General features: G+C 39.8%; 4 protein-coding genes across 4 annotated transcripts in view; 3 read left to right on the forward strand and 1 right to left on the reverse strand.

Moving 5' to 3' along the window:
- On the forward strand, window positions 1-24,642 carry LOC311292053 (uncharacterized protein). The gene is made up of 4 exons (XM_084411495.1): window positions 1-25; window positions 19,046-19,424; window positions 20,392-22,129; window positions 23,857-24,642. Exons 2-4 carry the CDS (start codon window positions 19,367-19,369, stop codon window positions 23,897-23,899), a joined length of 1,839 nt encoding a protein of 612 aa, XP_084267621.1. The 5' UTR covers window positions 1-25; window positions 19,046-19,366; the 3' UTR covers window positions 23,900-24,642.
- LOC311292296 (uncharacterized protein) overlaps window positions 1-26,650 on the forward strand; it is a 204,245-nt gene that overhangs the window by 127,516 nt on the left and 50,079 nt on the right. The gene's annotated exons all lie outside the window — the stretch shown is intronic.
- The window catches only part of LOC311292401 (uncharacterized protein), a 379,414-nt gene that overhangs the window by 89,010 nt on the left and 263,754 nt on the right, over window positions 1-26,650 (reverse strand). The window lies entirely within an intron of this gene.
- Window positions 1-26,650, forward strand: part of LOC311291807 (uncharacterized protein) — a 102,293-nt gene that overhangs the window by 69,956 nt on the left and 5,687 nt on the right. The gene's annotated exons all lie outside the window — the stretch shown is intronic.

Consider the following 26,650-nt stretch of genomic DNA (forward strand, 5'->3'; position numbering starts at 1 on the left):
TCTGAGGCGAGGAGAGCATTTAACGGTATTTCTCATATTTACACGACCACCACACACACTTTATACAGTTTGATTAAGCGACAGGCTCATTTCTGTATTGTTTTCATCGATCACAGCGATACTTGTGCGTCTTTCTGGCGTCTTCCTACTGAAATAAACATTTAGTGCAGCAGCAGCGAGCATGAGGAGAATATGTTGAGTTCATTCAGACCTGAGCGATTTTGTGTTCGTTTGTGTGATTGTCTCGATGTTTGGAGTGAGAACTGTTACTGCAAGTCAAGTCAAAGTTTGAGATCTGTGAGGGGAATCGATCCCAAGTGTTGTTGTTGCCATTTTCATGTTTTGCCTACCTTTATTTCTTTGACTTTGGTAGATTACATTTACTTATTAAAATTGATGTATATTCTTATAGTTTAACACTTTATAATAGCCCTGTAAGGGTAATGAATGTGGGGAATTTAAAATCTATACATGGGAATAAATAAAATAGTTTGACACAGGAAGCGTTACATTTTCTTTAAGAGTTTTATGATCATTGTCAGTTTCTGTACACAAATCTGTAACATGTTAATGATGGAATTACTTTATCATAACTTTATTATAAAGTCAAACTATATTTAGATTCAAATAGCCTATTATGTTGTTGTAGCTATTTGTCTGTTGAGGTTCATAAAAATAGGTTTAAAAGGACACCCATTATGCCCCTTTACAATATGTGAAATAAGTCTCTGATGTCCCTAGAGTGTATAGGCTATATAAGTTAAAGTTTTAGATTGAGGTTGATAAAGATATAAGTGTCAATTTTTTTGTTTTATTATTGATGATTTATCCATGTTATATTGTGAGAAATAATAGTATTGTCTTTCAATAGAGCTGTTTTACAGGTTTTTATAATCTATCCTGACTCAAATAATGTGTTTCTAACAGCAAACACTCAGAATAAAGTGAGATGATCTGCTGATGATCCTGAATGGCTTGTTGAATGAGTGTTGATAGTCTGAGGCTCATCAATATTAACAGATCTGCTGAAAACACATGACAATAGTTCCTGTTTTCACCTCATTTTAATGTTGATGTCTTCAGATCTCCTGTAAATTTTACACTTAACTTATTTCATTGGTGGGTATTTGTTGCTTACTATATGTAGCTGTAAGAAGTTCTAGTATGGTAGTCTCAGCATAAGCATAACAGAGTTCTGTAAGAAGGTACTGGCAACATCTGTTCTTCATTATGTGGACCTCTATGTTCGGATGGGGGAATGCATTGGCATGTGATCTGAGTCTGACCAATCAAAATCCACCATTTTTGTTCCGACAAAGCAGTCAGGAGAGTTAGTAGATTAACGTCGGTGGATTTGAACCTGGCTTTAACTGAGGCATTCTGTCAGAACACATTAAAGAGCCACAAAACGGTAGGCCTATTTATTGTTTAGTTTTCTTTGACTGACCAAATTTGAAAGTTGAGAGTTCGTTTCATATTAAATATTACCTACTCTGTCCTGTCTGTCAGCGTGTTGTCAGTGTCCTCAATTTTTCACTGCTCGAGAACGTGGGTTGAATCCGAAATCGCCCCCTAAACCCTCATTCACTAAGTTAGGCCTATTCCCTGCAAGGAGTGAATGAAAACGAGTTTGACTACTCGCAGCAGCCTCGCATGCGCTTAGAGCTCTTGTGAATTACACCTATAAAATTAAGTTAACAAACAACTTCTATCCATCAGGAAACGCCCACATAGGTCGCTGAAAGCGTTTTTCTTTTGCGTGAAGAAGCCGCGAAGAAGCCGTTCGCCGGAGATGTGTTAACACAGTGGTTCTCAACCTCTCCTGCAGGATTATTATACCGGTAGCCTAATAATCACGAATGCACTCCGCTATCTTTTAACACAGTGGTTCTCAACCTCTCCTGCAGGGACCCCCTGATAGGCCATGTTTCTGTTTTAACCCTGAAATGGCACACCTGATTCAATTAATGAGTAGGGCTGCACAATTAATCAAATTTCTAATCGCGATTACGATTATGGATGCCACGATTACGTAATCGTTCAAAGACGCAATTACAAAATAAAATCCACTATGTGTGCGTGTGTTTAGAGCATGTTATGTTATGAGAGGCGAATCACGACTACTTCAGAAACCCAGCACAATTGGAACCACCAGGCAGTGACGCAAGTGTACGCTGAAATAAGAAGTCTTTCACCTTTCCGGTAAAACAGACGTTCCTTTCCCGTCAGCTGTTAGGCTATAGGCTACTGTGCTCGTAGCGCACACTTGCACATGTGCAAATGCGGAGGCGCGCGCTGCCCATAAGCCATTTTTCCTGCCGACCAAAATTTTGTTATTTCAAATGTAGGCGCGTTGCACGTGGTAAGCGCACTCATAATGTAAGAGACGCCGGCGCGACCACAACATAGCCCAACATCATATGGCAAATGTAATGCAAGCGGAACGAAACTGCTCGTTATTGTGAGGTTGAAGGACCATTTATCAGTTTGGACCAAAGCAGCGCGAGCCGATCGTGATCATGCGACACTGTTACTACACAGCGCTAATAAGAGATCCAGTAAAGAAAGCATTTGAATACGCCACAGAAGTAATAACATTGCTGCGAGATCTAGTGAGAAACATTGACATTTCTCTGTTATTAACGGATCAAACAGCGCTGATGTGGAAACCAGGAAGAAACATTGTGCCATGAATGAACTATCCAGTGTCCACAGATCAGCAACATTCACCATGGATTTACTGTAGTAACACTAACTGCAACCGTGGAAGTTTGGCAGGAATAGTAGGCTATAATGCCTTCAAGTAACATTACGTTGGTTTTATTTTGACATTATGAATACAATTGCTGCCCTCAAATGTTAATCTGAACTAAAATAAACCTTTGTTTATAACTACTACAATATTACATTTATTTTTTCCAAGGAGCTGTTGGTTTTATATGCTCCTAAGAAGAGTCAATTATAGCTCTAGAATTGCTCAAAGTAAAAAAAAAACAAAAAAACTTTATGATGTTACTTTTAATAAAAAAAAAAAAGAATAAAAAAAATTAAATCAAGGAAATTTCTCTAGCATTTCTTTCTTTTTGCTGTATCAAAAACGTACCGCAACGTACCGAAACTAACCGTGACACAAGTGTATCATATCGAACCGAACCGTGAATTTTGTGAACCGTTACACCCCTACTGTTTACACAACAGCTGATGCGAGAGTAAGTGTAACATAAAGCAATTTGGCAACCGTGTTAATCTCTTGTTGCATGGGATGTGCCGCATACCTTTGTAAACAGTAATTTCTAACAACATAGGGCTATTTAGATCAACAATCTGAATCTGGCGAGCGTGTTGTTTTAGGCCAGTGGTTCCCAAACCTGTCCTGGAGTACCCCCAACACTGCACGTTTTCTTTTTCTCCCTAATCAAACACACCTGATTCAACTCATCAGCTCATTATCACATGGGTTAATGAGCTGATGAGTTGAATCAGGTGTGTTTGATTAGGGGGAAAAAGAAAACGTGCAGTGTTGGGGGTACTCCAGGACAGGTTTGGGAACCACTGTTTTAGGCTAATACACCAACAGCAAATTTCTGTTTAATAAAGCGCTCAGAAATGTGTCATTTGCATATTAAAATCTCAAAAAAATGCATTTTAAACTTTATTTTTAACTAATGGTACTATTTCATAAAATGTAAGATACAGTCACAGGCCTATTTAGGAAATGTGTTTACTATAGGCCTAGTCTGTTATTAATTACTGTAGTGCAGCGTTTCTCAAAGTGTGGGGTGCGGCCCACTGGTGGGGAATACATGACAAGTGGGGCACGACATCTCTATTAATTCCTTTTATTTATTGACCATACACTCAAAACAAAACAAAGACACATTTAAATGTTAGTCTTACTTAAAGGGTAACTAAACCCCTGGTCAGAGCCTGACTCCACCCACTGGCAATATTTGAAAAATGCTAGAAAAGTGGGCAGACCCCAGCGGAGATAGAGGGGACGAACCGTGAGCGGGGGGGCGTGCACCTGAGACCTGCTGTCAGACTCTCTAAAATGGAGAGTTTGCTCACAGGGACGCAAGACGATGTAAAGTACATGCATCTGATGAGTGTTATCGAGTTGATGTCAATAGCGCGCGCTCTCTATAGGCATTTTCATATTTTGCCGCTATGTGAAAAAATCCAGAAAAATGTGCCGACGCGTTTGTCGACCCCAGAGGATTAACTTTAGCCTAACCATAAATTGTGATTAAAATATATATGATCACTCACATCAAGATGCCGCTGCGGTGGTGGAGTCCATGCAGGAGCTTTTCAGCACGGGCTGTGTGGAGAAGCCCATTTCCACCTCTATTGTGTTGGAGAAGCAATCCCGCGTAAAATGCAGGTTTCACACTCACAGTCTTCCAGGCCAAGTGCATGCAAACACTGGCGCCTAATTTCCAAGTCTGCTGGAAAGCTATGTAGTCCAGCAGTGCTGTTGCAACCAGCAACACTACACCTAAGTACCCTCCTGCCCACTGTACTAAATACAGATAAATCTACACTAGCTTGTACCAAGGGCATGGTGAGCTCGTACCAGGGGCGTGGTGAGCTGGAACCTGCTTACGTCACCTGCCACCGCTTACGTCACTTGCCACCGCAACATCCAATAGGAAAATTCAACTGCAGTAGCCACCGTTCAACCTGAAGAGGGCAGCACTCAGACGTTTTTACACCATAAATTGTAAAATTAAAACACTTTATACCCAAATGTCAAAAAAGTTACTCGAATCAATGAACAGCACTAATAAAGCCCCATTCTTACAGATCATTAACTAAAAAAAGTTGGTTTAGGGTTTAGTTATCCTTTAACTTTTTCACACTTAAGTTTATACATTTTTCAAGGCAACCGTTATTTAGATCGTAGTATCACTTTATGGTTCCCATGGTGACGCGTCATTCATTGCTTGTCCAGACTGATCTCATGAAATGGCGTATGTATGACACGCCAATTCGTATTTCCATTTTTGGCGTGCTATCAACACGCATAATCGCTTTTCAGCGTGTTTATCAACGCCGTTGACTTAACGTTACATTACTCTCTATATAAATATATATGACCTACCCCAACCCCGTCCCTAAACCTACCCGTCACTGGGGTTAATACCATTTATGAGTCTTCCCCTACCATCCTAGTAAAAAAAATATTGCTCCTCAGATGTAGATATACATTTTGCTTCGTTTCGCTCGGACATTTAATGGTGTAGACATACACGCGGAATCACTCTGACATTTAACGGCGTAGACATACATATGGAAGATGACGGCGTGGACATAGACACGGATAGCTCAAAATGCGTATAGATAACACGCCACTAGACTTGAAAGTGGCGTGTATGTTTACAAAGTCATGATGTCATGTTGGCTTGTCACACCGCAGCCATAATAGCGCTGAATGACTGATGATCTGCTTTTATTTCTGTTAGAAATATAGTTTTCTTCAGCCTTTCCAGAGCAGATAGCATTGCTTGCACATTCCTTTGTAAGTATGTAATGAACATCTGTTTCATATTAAGAAGGACCACAATGTAGGAAGGGAAAGAGGGTCCTGTTCTTCCTATGTATTGCATGGTATAACATTGTGAAAAGCCTTTTGGACCGCAAGGCTCAGAAGGGGAACTCACCGGATATTGACCATTTATAGATATCTTATACAACAGTATGATACTTATGATGTCATTTATGTTCTTATTGGATGAGATCGAGATACTCCCATGTATAGCCTAGTTTAACTATATATTCTGTATCCAAGAATATTGGGGAGCTGAGCTATTTTCCTGGCTTCCCGGCGCTGGTCTTTCTTTCTTTCTTTTCTTTTGTTTTATTCATTCATTACGCCCAATAAAAGGACAGAGACAAAAAGGCACTTCATGTTGGAATACTTTATTTCTGACAATTTCCTTTTTTATTCAAAATTTCACAAATTTGTTAGCTATAGCAGGAATTATATGATATTCCTATTGTCAAATATGTGCAAGTGGATGTGTTTTGTTGTTCAAACACCTTTATAATGATCGCGTTAGTTCTTATTAAAATACCTAAATACCTAATATGAACTGCAAAAGGTTGGGTCTCCTACTCTATCTGTTGATGGTGTTGCCTTGGAGTTTCAGAGCAAATTAAAACATCTTGGTGTCATATTTGATGCCACTCTGTCATTTGAGCCTTTTGTGCAGAATACGGTTAAGACATCCTTTTATCACCTCAGAAATATAGCATGTTTACATCCTATGTTGTCCTTCTCAGTTGCTGAGGGGTTGTCTTTTCATGTATTGACTACTGTAATGGTCTTCTAGCTGTGGTATCTAAATCATCAATTGACAAACTGCAATATCTACAAAATTTGGCTGCTTGAGTATTGTCTGGGGTCAGGGCTAGGGATCATATCACCCCTATCTTGGAGTCTCTGCACTGGCTACCTGCAGGGCTGCCAACTCTCACGCATTGAGCGTGAGACTCACGCAATTGACACTTTTCACACGCTCTCACGCCACACATCCATTTTCTCACGCACAGAAAAATTGTGGAGCAAAGAGGTACTTTTAATATTAAACTAATTCTCAGCTCTTAGATTCCGTCAATTTTATTACGAAATTCAGACAATAATACCTTTGGCGCTTGTAAATGTGACGTGACAGATCGCTGAGCGCCTCAGTTCAAGTGCACGTGAACCGATCACCTGTTACTTTTTTATTTAAAGATGCAGTACAACTTACCGAAAGTATACATAATATCGACCAATTATTGTTTCTCAACCACGGAAAGAGGTCAATATAACAGCAGGAGCACAATTATGTCACATAACGTTACATTTACCTCAGGAAAGCCATTTAACGACCATAGCATGTTAATTAAATAGAAAAAATAGCTAGAGAGGAGATTTTGCTGAACACTTTACATATTTATTATATTTTTACTTATGTCATTAAATAATTGTTATTATAACAAAAACTGCATTATATTTAATTTAATATTATTGTTAACCTTTAATAATACCAGCAGATTGGGCCCTCTATGTTTACAGCATTAGGTGAGATTATTTTTTTAAATAAAATTTAAAATAAACATGTATCCAAAATAGTCAATATTGAATCAAAATCGGAATCAAGAATGGAATTGAAATCTTGAAATTTTTGTCAAGCAATAATAAAAACTGTATCCTATACCAGTCATTGTACAATGTAAACATTGTAACATGTTGTCACTAAACTTCATAAAATTCTATTTAGTTACCAAATGTTTTGACAATCACAATTACACTTATTGTGATGCAATATTTGTTTTGACATACCCCCCTTTGGAGATTGGGGGGGGGGGGATGTAAAAATATCACTCCAAGCTAAACTCAAAAGTTGGCAGCCCTGTACCTGTCATGTACCGTATTGATTTTAATATCCTGATGTTGGCATATAAGTCTATGCACAATCTGGCTCCTCAGTACTTGACTGATTTATTAATGCCTTACACACCTCGTCATAATCTGCATTCCTCTCAGAGTGGTCTCTTGGTTGTTCCCAAGACACGGGTTCATTCTAGGGGTGATCAAGCCTTTTCTGTCTATGCTCCTAAGCTTTGGAATTCTCTCCCAGCCGACATCAGTGAAGACTAAAATTTTTATTTAATATTGTTTTTAGTATTATTATTACTTTTTATTAGGGGTGGAACGGTACATGTATCCGTATTAAACCGAAACGGTACGGGTGTCACGGTTCGGTGCATGAATATACACGGAGAATACACAGTATAAAAATAAATAAAACTCGCGTGCAAATTAATGAATGTAATGCAGAACTACTGTTAGATACGCTGGTTCTTTAGGGACACCTAATCTGTAGCTCCGCCTTAGCTCTGAAGCTCCGTGGCTATAATGAACAGGCTGCAATGTCAATTGCAGTTTTTTTATTGAAATGCTGGAATATGTTGTGTGTGCGTGTGTGTGTCTGGGTGTATCTGTGTGTGTCTGTGAGAGAAGCGCGGCCACGATCGAACAGTGGAAACATAAAAACATACTCCGTAATTTTGTTCATACAGGATATCATTCAAACGGCAAAGTGTTTACTTATATTTGTGTACACTCGCAATAAAACACAACATTGTGCTTTTGACAAACTGTAAACTCTTTTCAAACTAAGCTACAACTGTCACCCAACCAAAATCACACACACAGACACGGATTAAAAGCAAAAAATATTTATCTAACCCCATTTAAAAACAGTCTGTCAGTCCATCTTTTGGACATACGTAAATAAGTATTTGAACACCCTGCTATTTTGCAAGTTCTCCCACTTAGAAATCATGGAGGGGTCTGAAATTGTCATCGTAGGTGCATGTCCACTGTGAGAGACATAATCTAAAAAAAAATAAAAATCCAGAAATCACAATGTATGATTTTTTAACTATTTATTTGTATGATACAGCTGCAAATAAGTATTTGAACACCTGAGAAAATCAATGTTAATATTTGGTACAGTAGCCTTTGTTTGCAATTACAGAGGTCAAACGTTTCCTGTAGTTTTTCACCAGGTTTGCACACACTGCAGGAGGGATTTTGGCCCACTCCTCCACACAGATCTTCTCTAGATCAGTCAGGTTTCTGGGCTGTCGCTGAGAAACACGGAGTTTGAGCTCCCTCCAAAGATTCTCTATTGGGTTTAGGTCTGGAGACTGGCTAGGCCACGCCAGAACCTTGATATGCTTCTTACAGAGCCACTCCTTGGTTATCCTGGCTGTGTGCTGGGTCATTGTCATGTTGGAAGACCCAGCCTCCACCCATCTTCAATGCTCTAACTGAGGGAAGGAGGTTGTTTCCCAAAATCTCGCAATACATGGCCCCGGTCATCCTCTCCTTAATACAGTGCAGTCGCCCTGTCCCATGTGCAGAAAAACACCCCCAAAGCATGATGCTACCACCCCGATGCTTCACAGTAGGGATGGTGTTCTTGGGATGGTACTCATCATTCTTCTTCCTCCAAACACGTTTAGTGGAATTATGACCAAAAAGTTCTATTTTGGTCTCATCTCAGGGCTCCAGACTAACTTTTTTTATTAGGAGCGCTGTAGCCCCTGACTTAAAATTTTAGGAGCGCAAGCAGAAAATTTAGGGGCACACCTTCACATTTTCCCCCTAAATAACTATTACAGACAAATGCTTTGATAATAAATAGATTAAGCGTACAGAAATTATGGTGCAGTTTTATTTTAAGATCACAGGGCTCCAGACTAACATCTGAGGGCCGCGGCTCTAAGTTCTACAGAAAGTATTTGGTAGCACTGTGGGATGACAAAGCACTGAGATAAATTTGAGGTGTATAGATAAAGTTAAATTTTATTATTATCCTTCATAATGTCTTAATATTATTTCAAAAGCAAAATGAGTGACAAAATAGATATTAGGGAGTGAAAATAGCCAATAAGCACCCTCAGCAGCTGTTTACAATGGTAATTTAGTCTTCTTTAAAAAAAAAATAAGTGTGAGGTTTCCTACTTCTTGAAACTTTCAGTTTTATAAATAGAGACAATCTTTAAAGGATGAACAAAAATGTTTTGGTCGACACATTAAAAAAAAAAATTTTTTTAATAGGATATAGTTTTGAAGTGCTGTAAAAAGATGTGTAGGCTACTTTCATAACCACAGTATACCATAGTTATAGATATGCCTGGTTCAGAATACGCAATTTTTTTGTCTGTTACTATAGTCAATGTATCAGATTACACGATTTCGACTCCTAAAAATCTTGTCATGTCCTGGACAAGAAACATTGTCAGACTACACATTGCTTTACGACCAGTCATCTCGAGCCGTCTCACACACATATTCACTCGCACATGTACACACGCACTCACTCACATACAGGCACATAGACTAACGCACGCACGCACGCACACACTCACTCACTCACTCGCGCACACACTCTCTCACTCTCTCTCGCTCGCTTGCTCACTCACTCACTTGCGCGCGGGCGCACACACACACACACTCATTCACTCGCGCGCACACACACTCATTCACTCTGAACCCTTCATGGAGGACCGTTAAAAAATTAAACATGCTAGTCTTCTTGTCGTGATGTCGTAAACAAAGCATCGCAGACGCGACGTCGGTTGTCGCCCACTATGAACGAGATGAAATTTACTGGTCGCACATGTGCGACTGGATGTAAAATTTAGTCGCACACTCTCAAATTTTGGTCGCAAAATGCGACCATTTGGTCGCAGTCTGGAGCCCTGCATCTGACCACATGACTTTCTCCCATGACTCCTCTGGATCATCCAAATGGTCATTGGCAAATTTAAGACGGGCCTTGACATGTACTGCTTTAAGCAGGGGAACCTTCCGTGCCATGCATGATTTCAAACCATGACGTCTTAGTGTATTACCAACAGTAACCTTGGAAACGGTGGTCCCAGCTCTTTTCAGGTCATTGACCAGCTCCTCCTGTGTAGTTCTGGGCTGATTTCTCACCTTTCTTAGGATCATTGAGACCCCACGAGGTGAGATCTTGCATGGAGCCCCAGTCCGAGGGAGATTGACAGTCATGTTTAGCTTCTTCCATTTTCTAATGATTGCTCCAACAGTGGACCTTTTTTCACCAAGCTGCTTGGCAATTTCCCCGTAGCCCTTTCCAGCCTTGTGGAGGTGTACAATTTTGTCTCTAGTGTCTTTGGACAGCTATTTGGTCTTGGCCATGTTAGTAGTTGGATTCTTACTGATTGTATGGGGTGGACAGGTGTCTTTAAGCAGCTAACGACCTCAAACAGGTGCATCTAATTTAGGATAATAAATGGAGTGGAGGTGGACATTTTAAAGGCAGACTAACAGGTCTTTGAGGGTCAGAATTCTAGCTGATAGACAGGTGTTCAAATACTTATTTGCAGCTGTATCATACAAATAAATAGTTAAAAAATCATATATTGTGATTTCTGGATTTTTTTTTTTTTTATAGATTATGTCTCTCACAGTGGACATGCACCTACGATGACAATTTCAGACCCCTCCATGATTTCCAAGTGGGAGAACTTGCAAAATAGCAGGGTGTTCAAATACTTATTTTCCTCACTGTATATCATATTGCATTGGTTTTCATTTCTTGTCCTCAAACAGAGGACTAATCTGTTTATTTTTAAATGACACATTCTACATTGATTAAAAATCAATGTAGAAATCAATATTTTTAATGGTAGTATTATTTTATACAGAAATCAATTATTATTTATAATTCAGATGAGAATAAAGTTAGTGTTAATTAAAATTTGAAGGAAAACAAATATATGGATCTGAAATATAGTAAACTAATTTATTCATTCAGGTACAATTACCAAACATATTGTTACGATGACGCAGGAATGAAGCGGAGGGAGAATCCATATGCAAGCATACTTTAATAGAACAAACATAACACAGAACTCAGGACAGGAAACAGCTACAACGACCGACAAACAACAACTGAAGCACAGAGGTTTATATACACAGGCAAACAAGCTAAACAAGATAACAAGGGGGTGTGGTTAATCAAACACCTGGGGAGACTAATAAACAAGAAAAACTACAAAGGACTACAAAACATGGCACAGGACAGGAAATAACAAAAGTCCACACAAGACAAGGGTGAACACAAGACAGGAATCATTACATAGCCCCCCACTTAAGGAGCGGATTCCAGACACTCCTCTCAGGAAACAATAGTCCAGGAGGGTGGTGAAGCGGAGGCAGATCTGGGGGCAGGATGGAGGAACAGGCCCGTGGAGCAGAAGAGGGACTAGAGTCTGTAGTAGTACGGAAGGGCCAGGGCGGAGCAGGCAGTGCAGGCGACCAGGGCGGAGCAGGCAGTGCAGGCGGAGACCACCCTTCAGGCGGAGACGACCCTTCAGGCGGCCAGGGTGGAGACGACCCCCAGGGCGGAGACGACCCTTCAGGCGGCCAGGGCGGAGAAGACCCTTCTGGCGGCCAGGGCGGAGAAGACCCCCAGGCGGAGACGACCCTTCAGGCGGCCATGGCGGAGACGACCCTTCGGGTGGCCATGGCGGAGACGACCCTTCGGGTGGCCATGGCGGAGCTGGCTGAAGAGGCAACCATGGCGGCGCGGCCTCCATGGTCCAATTGCGGGACCTACTGCCCCCCCCCCAATTTTTTTATTGGGGACAGCTACGGAGTCATAGGCTGGAGCAGGTACCGGCTCAGGACCAGACACTGGCTCAAGAACAAGCTCGTCTGCGGCCATCTCTGGTGAGGGCTGAGGTTCTGGCATGCCGGCGGCCATTTCTGGTGAGGGCTGAGGTTCTGGGATGGAGACAGGCTCAGGACTGGGTAGAACCAGCGGCGGAAAAGTCTCTGTGCTGGACGGGACCAGCGGCGACGGAAGCTCTGGGCTGGACGGAACCAGCGGCGAAGGAAGCTCTGGGCTGGACAGAACCAGCGGCGAAGGCGGCTCTGGGCTGGACATGACGAGCGGTGAAGAGGGCTTTGAGCTGGACAGGACCAGCGGCAAAGAGGTCTTTGAGCTGGGCAGGACCAGCGGCAAAGAGGGCTTTGAGCTGGGCAGGACCATCACAGACTCTGGCTCGGCGGCGGCGGCCATCTTGTCCAGAGACACTGGCTCAGCGGGCGTGACGTGAATGGTCTCTGGATCGGCAGAAGCGACGTGAACAGTCTCTGGATCGACAGACGTGACTTGAACGGTCTCTGGATCGGCAGACGTGACGTGAACAGTCTCTGGATCGGCAGACGTGACGTGAACAGTCTCTGGATCGGCAGAAGTGACGTGAACAGTCTCTGGATCGGCAGACGTGACGTGAAGCTCAGGTTCAGGAACAGGCTCAAACTCAGGAACAGACGCGGTACACAGCAAAATCCCCAGAGTTAAATTAACTCTGTTCAGAGAACATTTGGTCCCTCTCTAAAGAGTTAAAATAACTCTGAATCAGAGTTAAATTTAATGAGATACTTAAGTGATTAATTAAGTGATGATTGGGCATTAATGATGAACACCTGCTGTCAACAAGTTCTCAGCAGAGGAGGATTAAACAACTCCATAAACAGCATTACCAGCTTCACTTATTACTAACCAGACTGACTGTATTTCTGTCAGACGTCTACAGAAGGTCTTATTGAGAATTAACAGAGGTTTAGATGTTGACGATTTATTGAAAATGTATGATCACCATTATGGTGATGAGTGTTTCCTTTAGTTGGGCAGTTTGACTCTTTTTGCAAGTTTGTGGGTTTTGAAACAGTTTTTACCAAAACACGTAATTTGTTACAAAGAAAACCAAAAAAAAGATGATCAGGTGAAATAGTTTTTAACAACATATAGTAGAAACATTCACTTATCTCATGACCGTCTAAAAGTGATTATTTGATGTTAATAGATTATATTCACTAACAATACTCTCTAGCCACAGATCGGACATTCTGAATTTAGATTTTTAAAATACATTGTAGGGATTTTTTTTTTTTTTTTTTTTGACAAAGACATCAAGAATCAGCATATTAATCTCAACAATGGTGACATGTTTCATGCTGCAATGCATGCTGGGAGCCACAATAGTATAAAACTCATGGCTCCCAGGATGCATTGCGGCATGAAACATGTCACCATTGTTGAGATTCATATGCTGATTCTTGATGTCTGTGTCTTAGAAAAAAATATTTTCCCCTATTATGTATTTAAAAAATTCAAAATATCCAATCTGTGGCAAGAGAGTATTGTTAGTGAATATAATCTATTAACATCAAATGACCACTTTTGGCCAGTGATGATATAAGTGCATCATACTACTTTTTGTTGTTAAAAACTAGATCACCTGAACATCTTTGCATCTGGCATTCTTTGCAACAAATTACATGTTTTGGTAAAAACTGTTACAAAAAACACAAACTCACGAAAAAATAAGCTAAGAGTCAAACTGCCCAACTAAAGGAAACACTCATCACCATTATGGTGACCAAACATTTTCAATAAATCGTCAACATCTAAACCTCTGTTAATTCTCAATACGAACTTCTGTAAACGTATGACAGAAATAAAGTCAATCTGGTCAGTGATAAGTGAAGCTGGTAATGCTGTTTGTGGAGTTGTTTAATCCTCCTCTGCTGAGATCTTGAGAGATTTAATGTCTTATTTTGTCTTCAGTTGATTTCATCTGTGGCTGGAAGTCAGTTGTAGTTCTTGTGTTTCTCCTTTTTTCTGTTCTTGTTTCTCTTTCCTTCAGTGATTCTGCTTGTTGACAGCAGGTGTTCATCATTAATGCCCATTCATCACTTAATTAATCACTTAAGTATCTCATTAACTTTAACTCTGTTTCAGAGTTATTTTAACTCTCTGTAGAGAGGGACCAAATGTTCTCTGAGCAGAGTTAATTTAACTCCGGGGATTTTGCTGTGTATCAGGAATAGAAAGAAGCTCAGGAAGCGTGAAGGCGGACATCTCTGCCATAGATGATCTCTTAGGCGGCATGGCGGCGGCAATCCTGGGAACCAGAATCAAGCGTTGCCGCCTTCTTGGCTGGAGACACTCAGGCGACATGGCGACGGACATCCTGGGAAGCAGAATCAGGCGTGGCCGCCTACTTGGCTGGAGATTCCCATTTAATGCTGCTGGAGTCATTCTTTTTGGTCGGTCGTTCTGTTACGATGACGCAGGAATGAAGCGGAGGGAGAATCCATATGCAAGCATACTTTAATAGAACAAACATAACACGGAACTCAGGACAGGAAACGGCTACAATGACCGACAAACAACAACTGAAGCACAGAGGTTTATATACACAGGCAAACAAGCTAAACAAGATAACAAGGGGGTGTGGTTAATCAGAAACACCTGGGGAGACTAATAAACAAGAAAAACTACAAAGGACTACAAAACATGGCACAGGACAGGAAATAACAAAAGTCCACACAAGGGTGACAAGACAAGGGTGAACACAAGACAGGAATCATTACACATATCTCTTTGTCTTTTTATTAATTCAATTAATTAACTAATTATATAAAACTATTATCAATGCACTACAAATAAACTGGTCCTATGCCTTTACTTTATTAATAAAACTTATTTAAAAATTTCAAGGCTTAAGACATTTATTTTCCTTTGGTGGTCCAGCCTGAGACATGAGACATTGCCTTCTACATTTTTGTTTTGCTTTTTCCTCCATTGTACTGAACTCGTACCTAGGGCTGGGTGATATGGCTGAAAACTGTATCACGATATAAGCGTTTCATATCGGTCGATATCGATAATTATTGATATTTTTATTACCTAAAATAGGGACCAGGAGAAAAATATATTACATTTAACATTTTTATTTTAAACTTAACCTTCCTCTGATTATAATCCCCTCAGTTATAAAGGCAGAAATGTCAACACAACCATGAATTATGTAAATTAATTAAAATGTAAACATAAGTCAAAAATCACAATGAACACTTAATTTTCTCTTAACATTAAGGTGCAAAATTAAAGAATACGTAAGAAATGCTAAAGTGTAATAAAATAGTGCAAAGTGTTAAATATAAACATAGAGAAACCAACGATGGTCTTGCATAATTTGCAGATGACATTGGTCTGATTATGGTCAGACTTATAAAATCCCCAAAACTGCCATACTGGCGAGCTGACTTTCCCTGTTTTATTAACAATTTCCTCGCTCGCTGCTGCACTCATTTTCTGTTACTGAAGAATCCAACACAAGACAACAATATGGCACAACCAGAGCGTTAACGTCCCTGGGCGCAACCATACTGTTACATACAGAGAGCCCTATCAGCTGGTATTATTAAAGGTTAAAAATAACAAATTAAATTAAATATAATGTGGTTTGTCATCATAATAACAATTATGTATGAGGCATACCTTTTGGTAAGTTGTACTGTATCTTTAAATAAAAAGTAACTGATGATCAGTTTACTTGAAATAAGGTGCTACAGCGATCGGTCATGTCACATTTACAAGCGCCAAAACGGTATTTATTGTCTGAATTTCGCAATAAAATGGACAGAACCTGAGAGCTGATAATTTTTTGCACATCATAAGGTAGGGCTGTCAAAATTGCTCAAAAATGACGTTCGAATATTCCCTCTAAAAAAATGCATATATTCAAACATCTGGTTGCGCATTTTGTCAATGACGCACATTACGTCAATAACAGGACAAATTAATACAAAGAGACATAACTACTTGTATAGGTAGTTTATTTAAGTTTAAACATATTTGACAACGTAGCCTATTACCTACACAAAATCGAGTAAATCACCTAATGGCCAAGACCGCAGACCTCACTCGCACTCGCAGACACTCTTTCTCTCTCTCGCCCTCACGCTGCGTTCACACCAAACGCGAATAGAGCGTCTGGCGCGAATGATTTCAATGTTAAGTCAATGTAAGTCAAAGACGCTGGAGGTCTTGCGGCGCGAATGAGGCGTCACGCTCTCCGCGCGTCAATTTTGCGTCAAAATTTTGCTTTTGACGCGCGAATGGATTCAAAATGTTCAAGCGTCCAATTAGACACGGTAGACGCGAATCCGACATTGAACGCTCCGAGCGAGCTGTGCTATGGTAAACATGGAACTTTTCCTTGACATGAAACGGTATATAATCAAACCAGTGGAAGCCTGCAGTGCATGAAACTGCTGTATCTAACCTACCTTATTCATTCAATATCTATTCAGTCAGTACAGTATCCTACACTTTAGTAATGTTTCTTCCTGGGACCTGTCCCTGACCCCTCAGGCAGCGCGCCCACTCGCCAAGCAGACATCAGCGCCTCTGCTACCACAGGCGCATTTTTCCACATTCGAATATTAATTTTCACATTCTAAATTCAATTTTCACATTCATTCTCTGTTTTTTAAAACTCTTTGAATATATATTAGAATTTAAAATATTCGTTGACAGCCCTAACCATAAGTAACCTGCTCTGTCTAGTCTGTCGGTGTCAGTCCTCTTTGCTTCATGATTTTTCTCTGGGTGAAAAAATGGATGTGTGGCGTGAGAACGTGTGAAAAGTGTAAATTGCGCGAGTCTCGCGCTGAATGCGTAGAGTTGGCAACCCTGCTTTTAGAAGGGGGATAAATCGACGGCAGTGTTCCTCCTTCCGCCGTGCTTCTCCATGTGAGGATTCATTACATTAGACTAGAGTGCGCACTGCGCCGCATGCACACAGTGGTTCTACATGTGGGGATTGTTTACATCAGAGTACGCACGTGTTTCGCACCGTTTAAAGGTGCCATGTGTAAAAAAAAATCAATTCATACTCCACATTCCATACCAGATGGGGGCAGTATACCTCCAGAAAGTGTGTCTACTCTATGAATATGACATCTTCAAGCTACTCCCCTTCACCTTTACCAGTGAATATGTTCATATTCGTTTTGTTCATATTACATTAATTTGACAGACAGCATTCGCTGATGTTGACCAACGTAACCAGAGCTGCCAACTATCACGCATTCACCGTGACACACGCAATTGACACTTTTCACACGCTCTCACGACACACATCAATTTTCTCGCGCACAGAAAAATCCCGAAGCAAAGAGGACATGGAGACCGACAGACTAGACAGAGCAGGTTAGTTATGATATAAAAAAAATTTCAGCTCTCAGATTCTGTCAATTTTATTACGCAATTCAAACAATAAATACCGTTTTGGCGCTTGTAAATGTTACGTGACAGATCCCTAGCGCACGTGAACCGATCATCTCTACTAACGTTAGCTAATGGTAAAAAACACGAACACTGTTGAAAGATACAGTAGGCTACAACTTACCGAAATGTATTCCTCATACATAATATCTACCAATCAGTGTTTTTTATCAGCGTGAAGGGGTCAATAACATAGCTGGAGAACAATTATGTCAGATTTACCTCAGGAAAGCCATTTAATAAACATAATATACGTTAGGTTGTTATAATAAACAGAAATGTTGCAAGTTCGGAGTCGAACCTCATTTCTTTCATGTCCATTAGTTGTCTCCAGCGATGGAAAGCAGTGCCAATGTTTACTCTGGTTCTGTTCCTTTTTTTATCAGATTTTATTTGCGATTCCGAGCGCGTTTTATCCCTGCAGCGGGTGGGTGTGGTGGTGGTAAGGGTCTCTTGCCAAGGGCTTCAGCCATTCTTCCGCTCTCTTCCCTGAACTGAAATGTAGTAGTGGGCTGTATTTTCCACACGATTGACATCAGGTTCAAGTACGTCCACAAGCCGTGCGAGTTATTCGTGTATTGGCCTAGTGGTTAGGGAGTTGGACTGGTAACCCAAGGTTGCTGGTTCGATTCCAGAACCGGTGGGAAATGACTGAGGTGCCTTTGAGCAAGGCACCTAACCCCTAATCGCTCCCCGGGCGCCACACAAAGGCTGCCCGCTGCTCTGGGTGTGTATCCACGTTTGCAGTGTGTGTGTGTTAACTACTCACTACTCTGCTCCTAATGTGTGTGCATTAACTTGGATGGGTTAAATGCAGAGGTCAAATTCCAAGTATGGGTTACCATACTTGGCCGTCACGTGTCACTTTCACTTTCACTTATTGCAGTTGGGCTGGTGGTGGTTATGTTGCTCGCATACCGCCTCCCATGGCCGAAACTGGTATTACAACACCTGTCGGGCCGGTTGATTCAGGTTGATATCTCTGCAGCACTATAACTTGTCATTTTTTTAATGACATCATCGCCCTTATTTCTTCTCATTCTTTTGATGCGTGTAGCTCATTTTTTGGATATTTTTACCTCAATTTTTACACATGGCACCTTTAAGCGGTTGATGGAAAATAAGCTAATGCGCGTTCTATAAATCTAAATTCTGATCTATTATTTTTCACGTAATTTGGAAGTGCCCGCGATAACAAAATCGTGCATATTCATTACCGCGGTTTATCGCATTACCGGCACATGTCTACTTGGCACAAATCTAACAGTAGCCTATGTTTATTTCTGTTTATGCTTTCAACTGTTTTTCTTACCATTATTTATCTTACCATTATTTAACTCAGTAACTGATATATTTTTGACTGGCAGATCAACTATTCACACTACAAATCATCATCAGTGAAGCTCCTCCCACATCAGTCACATCATCAGTGAAGCTCCTCCCACTGTAATTCATCATCATTGAAGCTCCTCCCACTGTAATTAATCATCAGTGAAGCTCCTCCCACAGCAGTCACATCATCAGTGAAGCTCCTCCGACTGTAATTCATCATCATTGAAGCTCATCCCACTGCAATTCACCAATAAATGCTGTATATCCCCATCAGCTTCAAGTGAAGACGAGCATCAGAGCATCAGGAAGAGCTGAAATCTGCAAAGACTGAGTTTATTAAAGAGGACAGTGAGAACATGAGTGATCCAGAACCCTGTAGAATGAAACACACTGAAGATCCTGAAGAACAAAGAGGTTGGTGTTTATTCTTCATTCATTCATTCATGATGCTGAAGAACATTCATGTTAGAAACATTCAAACACTTCATCACTTTTAGATAAACAGTTCAACTGTGAAATGGCTGCAAAAGTTTCTGTTTTTTCTTTCTTTTTTTAAAAAAACAAAAGGTCAGTAAGGGAAGGTTTCATATTGATTGTCAACATCAGGTCAAACAAAATTTAAATATTTTAACTGATTTATTTTACATTTATTTTATATATGGTTTACAATTTGTAACAATGTTACCAGAATTTTGACCTGGATTGTGTGCTTATTTTTACAAACATGTATAACAAATAATAACTAGATTAAAAAGTTTGTTGAGACAAACTTTAAGTTGGCTTGAGAAAGCCGGACCAGAAAGTTTAAAGTAGTTTGAAGTTTAAATTAGTTTAAATAATTCCAAAATGTACAAATTTACAATCTACTCCACTTTACTCCAAACATTTGTGTTCTTCCTCTCAGTGAAATTCACATGATCTTGTGTTTCTTGTGTCCCACTTTCACATGCGTGTGAAGTCAATGGAAGGAGAAGTTTAGAGTGAACGGTCGTTAACAAATAAAACGTTTTAGTAGATTTTAGCATAATTATATATCAATCTAAAAGTTGTCAAAATATGGCAGTATTGTGTATTTTAATATTCATATCATGTTAGATAATTGTGTCATTAATCAAATATATGTAATAGTTCTCACTACAGAAACATGGGATTTGTGCCTATAGTGTTTAAAAAATAATAACTGGAAGATCAGTGTACCTCATTCATGGAAAGTGTCAGGGATGTTTAATTAATTTATAAAAAGACAAATTATTATAATATTTTATTGCAGTTGTCTGTTACATCTGGGCTATTTTTTATCTCCATTCACTCCATATTTATCAGTTTTAATTATTTTGTTTATTTAGAAAATTTAAAAATGAATGATTTTCTTTCATGTCAGACCAGATGAAAGTGAAGGAGGAGAGTGAAGAACTGAGTGAAGTGAAGGAGGAGAGTGAAGAACTGAGTGAAGTGAAGGAGGAGAGTGAAGAACTGATTGAAGTGGAGGAGGAGAGTGAAGAACTGAGTGAAGTGGAGGAGGAGAGTGAAGAACTGAGTGAAGTGGAGGAGGAGAGTGAAGAACTGAGTGAAGTGGAGGAGGAACATCATGTCAAACCTGGAGAAAAACCTTTGAGTCGCTCAAAGACTAAAAAGACATTTTTAAAGAAAACAAGAGCCAATAAATCTACAACCTGCACTCAGTGTGGAAAGAGTTTCACAACCAAATATAATCTTGATGTTCACATGAGAATTCACAATGAAGAGAAACTGTTCATGTGTGAACAGTGTGAAAAGATATTTTCAGACAAACAATCTCTGAAGATTCACATGAGAGTTCATACAGGAGAAAAGCCACATGTATGCAGTCAATGTGGGAATAGTTTCAGTCAATTATCAGCCCTTAATGTTCACATGAGGATCCACACAGGAGAGAAGCCGTTCACATGCAATCAATGTGGGAATAGTTTCAGTAAATCATCATCCCTTAATGTTCACATGAGGATCCACACAGGAGAGAAGCCGTTCACATGCAATCAATGTGGGAATAATTTTAGTCAATTAGCACACCTTAATGTTCACATGAGGATCCATACAGGAGAGAAGCCGTTCACATGCAATCAATGTGGGAATAGTTTCAGTCAATTATCAGCCCATAATGTTCACATGAGGATCCACACAGGAGAGAAGCCGTTCACATGCAATCAATGTGGGAATAGTTTCAGTAAATCATCATCCCTTAATGTTCACATGAGGATCCACACCGGAGAGAAGCCATTCACATGTGATCAGTGCAGCAAAACATTTCGTAGGGCATCAAACCTGAAGGCACATCTGACGGTTCATACAAAGGAGAAGCCACATTCATGTTCTGTATGTGGAAAGAGTTTTTCACAGCTGCAATATTTACGAAGACATCAGAAAATTCATACTGGTGTGGGAGTTCATATGTGCTTTGAGTGTGAGAAGATTTTTTCTACAGGGCAGGAATTAAAACTGCACCAGAGATTTCACACTGGAGAAAAACCTTACAAGTGTTCACACTGTGACAAGAAATTCAGTCTCTCATCATCTCTGAAAAAACATGAGAAGATCCACACTGGAGAAAAACCTTACAAGTGTTCACACTGTGACAAGAGATTCAGTCGTTCAGCACATCTGATAAAACATGAGAGGATCCACACTGGAGGAAAACCTTACAAGTGTTCACACTGTGACAAGAGATTCAGTCGTTCAGCACATCTGATAAAACATGAGAGGATCCACACTGGAGAAAAACCTTACAAGTGTTCACACTGTGAAAAGAGATGCAGTCGGTCAGAACACCTGAAAGCACATGAGAGGATCCACACTGGAGAAAAACCTTACAAGTGTTCACACTGTGACAAGAGATTCAGTGTGTCATCAACTCTCAAAACACATGAGAAGATCCACACTGGAGAAAAACCTTACAAGTGTTCACACTGTGAAAAGAGATTCAGTCAGTCATCATATCTCAAAACACATGAGAAGATCCACAGCAGAGAGAAGCTGCACACGTGTGATCAGTGTGGAAAGAGTTTCTCTTTTAAAACTCATCTGAAGCGACACATGAAGATCCATGCAGTGGAGAAACCACATCGCTACAGTCTGAAATCACGGTAAGTAGTTAATCTAGTTAATAGTTAAAGGTATTGTGGAGGATTTTCCCGAATTTTAGAAAAGAACCGCCCTCTCCACTTTTTAAAAAAATGCACAAGCCTAGTTCTCCTCGTGCACACTCTGTTTACAAGTTCCTGTGTGACTTGTGCCAGGGCTAGCATCGATAATCATAGCTGACATTAACTTTTACTAGCAGTGATTTTAAATGGATTTCTCCAAATAGCATGCCAAACTTTACCTGTCGAGTAGAAACTTTGCGACTGAGGCATCAGTGGGAAGCCCAACCTGTGCTTTTAGCGCACACCAGCGTGTGAAATATTCTCCCCAAAACACTCTGGTCTGGTTTCTTTCTTCAGAGGCCTTTTTCTTCTTGTCATACAATTCGTAGACGCTTTTTCTCTTGCGACCCTCAGACATTTTGAAAAAACCCTGGTGAGAACGGCGAGCTGAATGGCTGAAACTGTAGCTCACCACACATATACACCTGAAAGTGCACAGGCGCAGTATGCGAAAACTACCTAGGGACGAGCACGTATGACGGCCTTACGTAAACATATCACCAGAATGATTGACAACTAGGAGGACCAATAGTCTTGATCCACCCGGAAAAAGAAAATCTTCCACTATACCTTTAAGCAAGAGGACATTTTGTTGGTTGATTGGTATCTACGAACTCATGTTCACACCAACACGAAAGTTCAGGAAATCTTATGAACCACTGACAACTCCTAAATAACTGGTTTGTAAATATTGCAATACTTAATTTAGAAATTATAAATTGATCTTTAATAAAGTATGAAAATACAATTATTAAACATGATAGATATGGTTATAAATCAAGAAAAAAAAACATGTATAGCTGTTATAAACTGCTTATTAATGTCTATTAATGCTTTAAATAGGATGATTTAACAGTTTAATAATGCCTAACTAAAGATTAATAGCGTGCAGTTATAAAGTCTTACCAATATGCTATAGTCATACTATTTTTTAAATAATTAAGATTTCTGTGCCACCCCAGACTGGTTGCTGGCCCTTGCCTGGCCACCCCTATGAAAAAATCAAGGCTCCGCCACTTTACAGATACACAGAGCATTGTGAGAGCATTTGGTGGCACTAGTGAAACCAGCATTAAATATTGGAATTACTTCCAGTGAGCATTAGCATAATACATTAGCATGTCATGTACACTTTGAAAAACACTGGGTTAAAAACATCCCAATTTGGGTTGTTTATTGGCCAGAATATGTTGTGACTCACTCCATAACCTGTCCATAAACAATCAGTGTACAGTTCTGAGAACATATTTTAACTTTCTAAGCATTTATATTCTGTATCTTATGTATTTTATGCAAGGCATTCCATCATGCAAAAAGGCCGACGTGAGACTCCTTTAGGTGACTCACGTCGCGCCCCTTTATGTTGCTTTCTTTGCATTAAATTAAACGATATACAGAAGAATAACTAATTCATAGATGCAAAAAATGTACACACCCCTGTATTATACCGAAGCCACGCTCAAATTTGACAAAGCTGCACTGCTGTCTCCTTAAGAGGCCCGTAAAAAGCCAGCGATAAATAATTCAACCCCTGGAGTGTTACATCTGACCCAGGATCTGGGTAACACAAAAACTACCCAAACACTGGGTTGTTAATGCAGAATTTTTTGTCACATCCGTGTATCCATGTGAACTGAAATCATTTTGACAAAGTTTTATCTTTACAGAGGTAAATGGAAGGGAAGGAGGCTCTCACAGGGGAGAGACTAGTTGACACTTCAGGACTGCGTTGTCGTCGCGTCCAGGCGCAAGTCCTTCATCAGATCTGGATACGGCCTGGATCTGGTGGACTCTGGTAAACCTCGGGATAAACAGAGAGACTAATATTAGCGTAGACACCATTCTTCTTATGATGTAACGAGTAGGCCTACATCAGGATTTATGGGAAGTGTTCCCTGTTCCGGTGTCACGTTCACGTCTGTCTCTACACTACAATTCCCAGAATCCTCTTTGGCACACCTGCATTCACTCTCTCCAGATTACTAATCACCTGCACCTGTTCACAATCAGCAGCCTCATCAGCAAGCTCTATAAAACACTCACCACAGCCTCAGTTCATTGTCAAGCCTCCAACAGGAACAGACCATGATCCATTGTCTCCTGAGTCTCTGATGCATCAAGAGTCCGAGAAGTAACGTATACTCACCTAACCTCTGTATCATTGTTCTGCTGTCTCCAGAAATCCTTTTCGATTCCATGTTACCTGTGATCCTGCTTCCTCTCGAGATTCCTGTGTTTCCTCTGAGCTTGCTTGCTTGCTATTGACTGCATCTGAAAGAGAAAAGACAAGTATTTATGAACTGTGACTGTTTGGTATCTACAAACCTGAAGGGAACATGCTTACCTGCTGTCTGCCCCGCACCGAGTGATCTTCATTGAATCTGCACTTGAACTCACTGAATACTCACCTTCCACTCTTGTCAACTTGAATAAAGCTGTGTTTGGATTCACTTACCTCTGTCTCCGTGCCTGTATCCTGACATCCGGCTGACCTTATCTACGCAGTTTAACATTGACTTATAGAAATTGATCATGTGTTATGTTTATGAGATGTGTTTTTAGTCTAGATTTAAACTGACAGAGTGTGTCTGCTTTCTGGACAATGTTAGGAAGACTGTTCCAAAGTTTAGGTGCAAAATAGGAAAAGGATCTACCACCAGCAGTCGATTTTGATATTCTAGGTATTATCAACTGGCCGGAATTTGAGATTGCAATAGACGTGAAGGACTATAAGTACTGGGGAGCTAAACCATTTAGTGCTTTGTAAGTAATCAGCAATATTAAAAAAAATATACAATGTTTAATAGGGAGCAAATGCAGTGTTGACAGAATCTGGCTAATTGAGCAATTAATCAGGTTAATCGGTTAGTCATACTTCCTGTTTCTGGTTATAAGTCTAACTGCTACATTTTGGACCAGCTGAGGTTGGTTTATTATGCGTGCAGGGCAACCACCCAATAAAGCATTACAATAATCTAGCCTTGAGGTCATGAACGCATGAACTAATTGTTTCGCATTTGTCAATGAGAGCATATGGCGTAATTTAGATCAATTTTTTTAAGAGGAAAAATGCAGTTTTACTTATACTAGACACGTGACTTTCAAATGAAAGATTGGTATCACAGAGCACACCCAGGTTCCTAACCGACCACGAAGACTTGACAGAGCAGCCATCAAGTGTTAGACAGTATTCTAGGTTATTTTGTGAGAAAGTTTTTTGTCTAATAATTAGAATCTTTTTTTCATTTTTTTCAGAATTAAGTAGTAGGAAATTACTAGTAATCCAGTTTTTTATATAAGCTATGTACTCCGTTAATTTTGGGAATTGGTAAGTTTCGTCAGGGCGTGAAGAAATATACAGTTGAGTATCATCAGTATAACAGTAAAAACTAATGCCATGCTTCCTAATGACCTCTCCTAAGGGTAGCATGTACAGAGTGAACAGCAACAGTCCTAGTACTGAGCCTTGTGGTACACCATATTGAACTTGTGATTGATAAGACATCTCTTCATTTACTGCTTCAAATTGATAAAGGTCAGAAATGTATGATTTAAACCAAGCTAATTCAATTCCACTAATCCCATCCTAATTTTTGAGTATATTTAAAAGAATGTTGTGGTCAATAGTATTAAATGCAGCATTAAGATCAAATAACACTAATAGCGAGGAGCATGTATAGGGTCTAACTTACATGGTGTCGATTTAGATGATTTAACGAGTTTGGAAAATTCTTCCTCTCCTATAACAATGAATGAATAAAAAAATTTCTCAGCGAGACTACAATTCACTGTCTGATGCGATACTGTAGTAGACTGATCAGGAATATTATTAATAAAGCAATCTTTAGTGGTAGAAGTGATAGGTCTAACATATTTGTAACATGGAGTCGGCTTTGCAGCCTTGGGTTAATGAAGTATATTTAATTTTGACTCATTTAAAGTAATGTAATCGTCTGGTTTTAGCCAGGTTTCTGTCAAACACAGCACATCTAGATCATAATCTATAATCATATTGTAAGATATTTGTATTTGTAGTGATTCGTCAATTTAGCTCAAAGGAATTATTAATTAATTTATAGGGAATTCGAAAGAGTCACTTATTACAACCGAGCAAATGACTCGTTCGCGGTTCATTTGAACTGGCTGTAACTATCAACTCTGCAACGGATATAAATGTCCGAACTATAGTGAAACACTATAGTTAGCAAGGTAACTTAGATCAGAAGTTTAAGACATTAAATTCGTAAGCACATAACGAGGAATACTTCTCTTTAAAATACAAATAAGACTTTATTGATTATTCTAACACACAAAACTAATATCTAACACAAACACACGCACACACATTCATATGAGTTGCAGAAAGAAAAAGAGTGAGGAAAGATTAAGTTTTAAGAGTGAGTTGATGAAATCCCAAGTTTCTGTATGCACTTATAAGACATGACCTGGAACGAACCATCA

This window comes from Rutilus rutilus (genome assembly GCF_951802725.1).
Source record: "Rutilus rutilus genome assembly, chromosome: 1".
Classification (NCBI taxonomy): Eukaryota; Metazoa; Chordata; class Actinopteri; order Cypriniformes; family Leuciscidae; genus Rutilus; species Rutilus rutilus.

Bases quoted from the DNA above. Each gene is read 5' to 3' on its own strand.
- LOC311292053 (XM_084411495.1), top strand. From the start codon at position 19,367: ATGAGTGATCCAGAACCCTGTAGAATGAAACACACTGAAGATCCTGAA. The intron at 19,425-20,391 runs GTTGGTGTTTAT...CTTTCATGTCAG, and splicing joins AGATCCTGAAGAACAAAGAG to ACCAGATGAAAGTGAAGGAG. The intron at 22,130-23,856 runs GTAAGTAGTTAA...TTATCTTTACAG, and splicing joins CGCTACAGTCTGAAATCACG to AGGTAAATGGAAGGGAAGGA.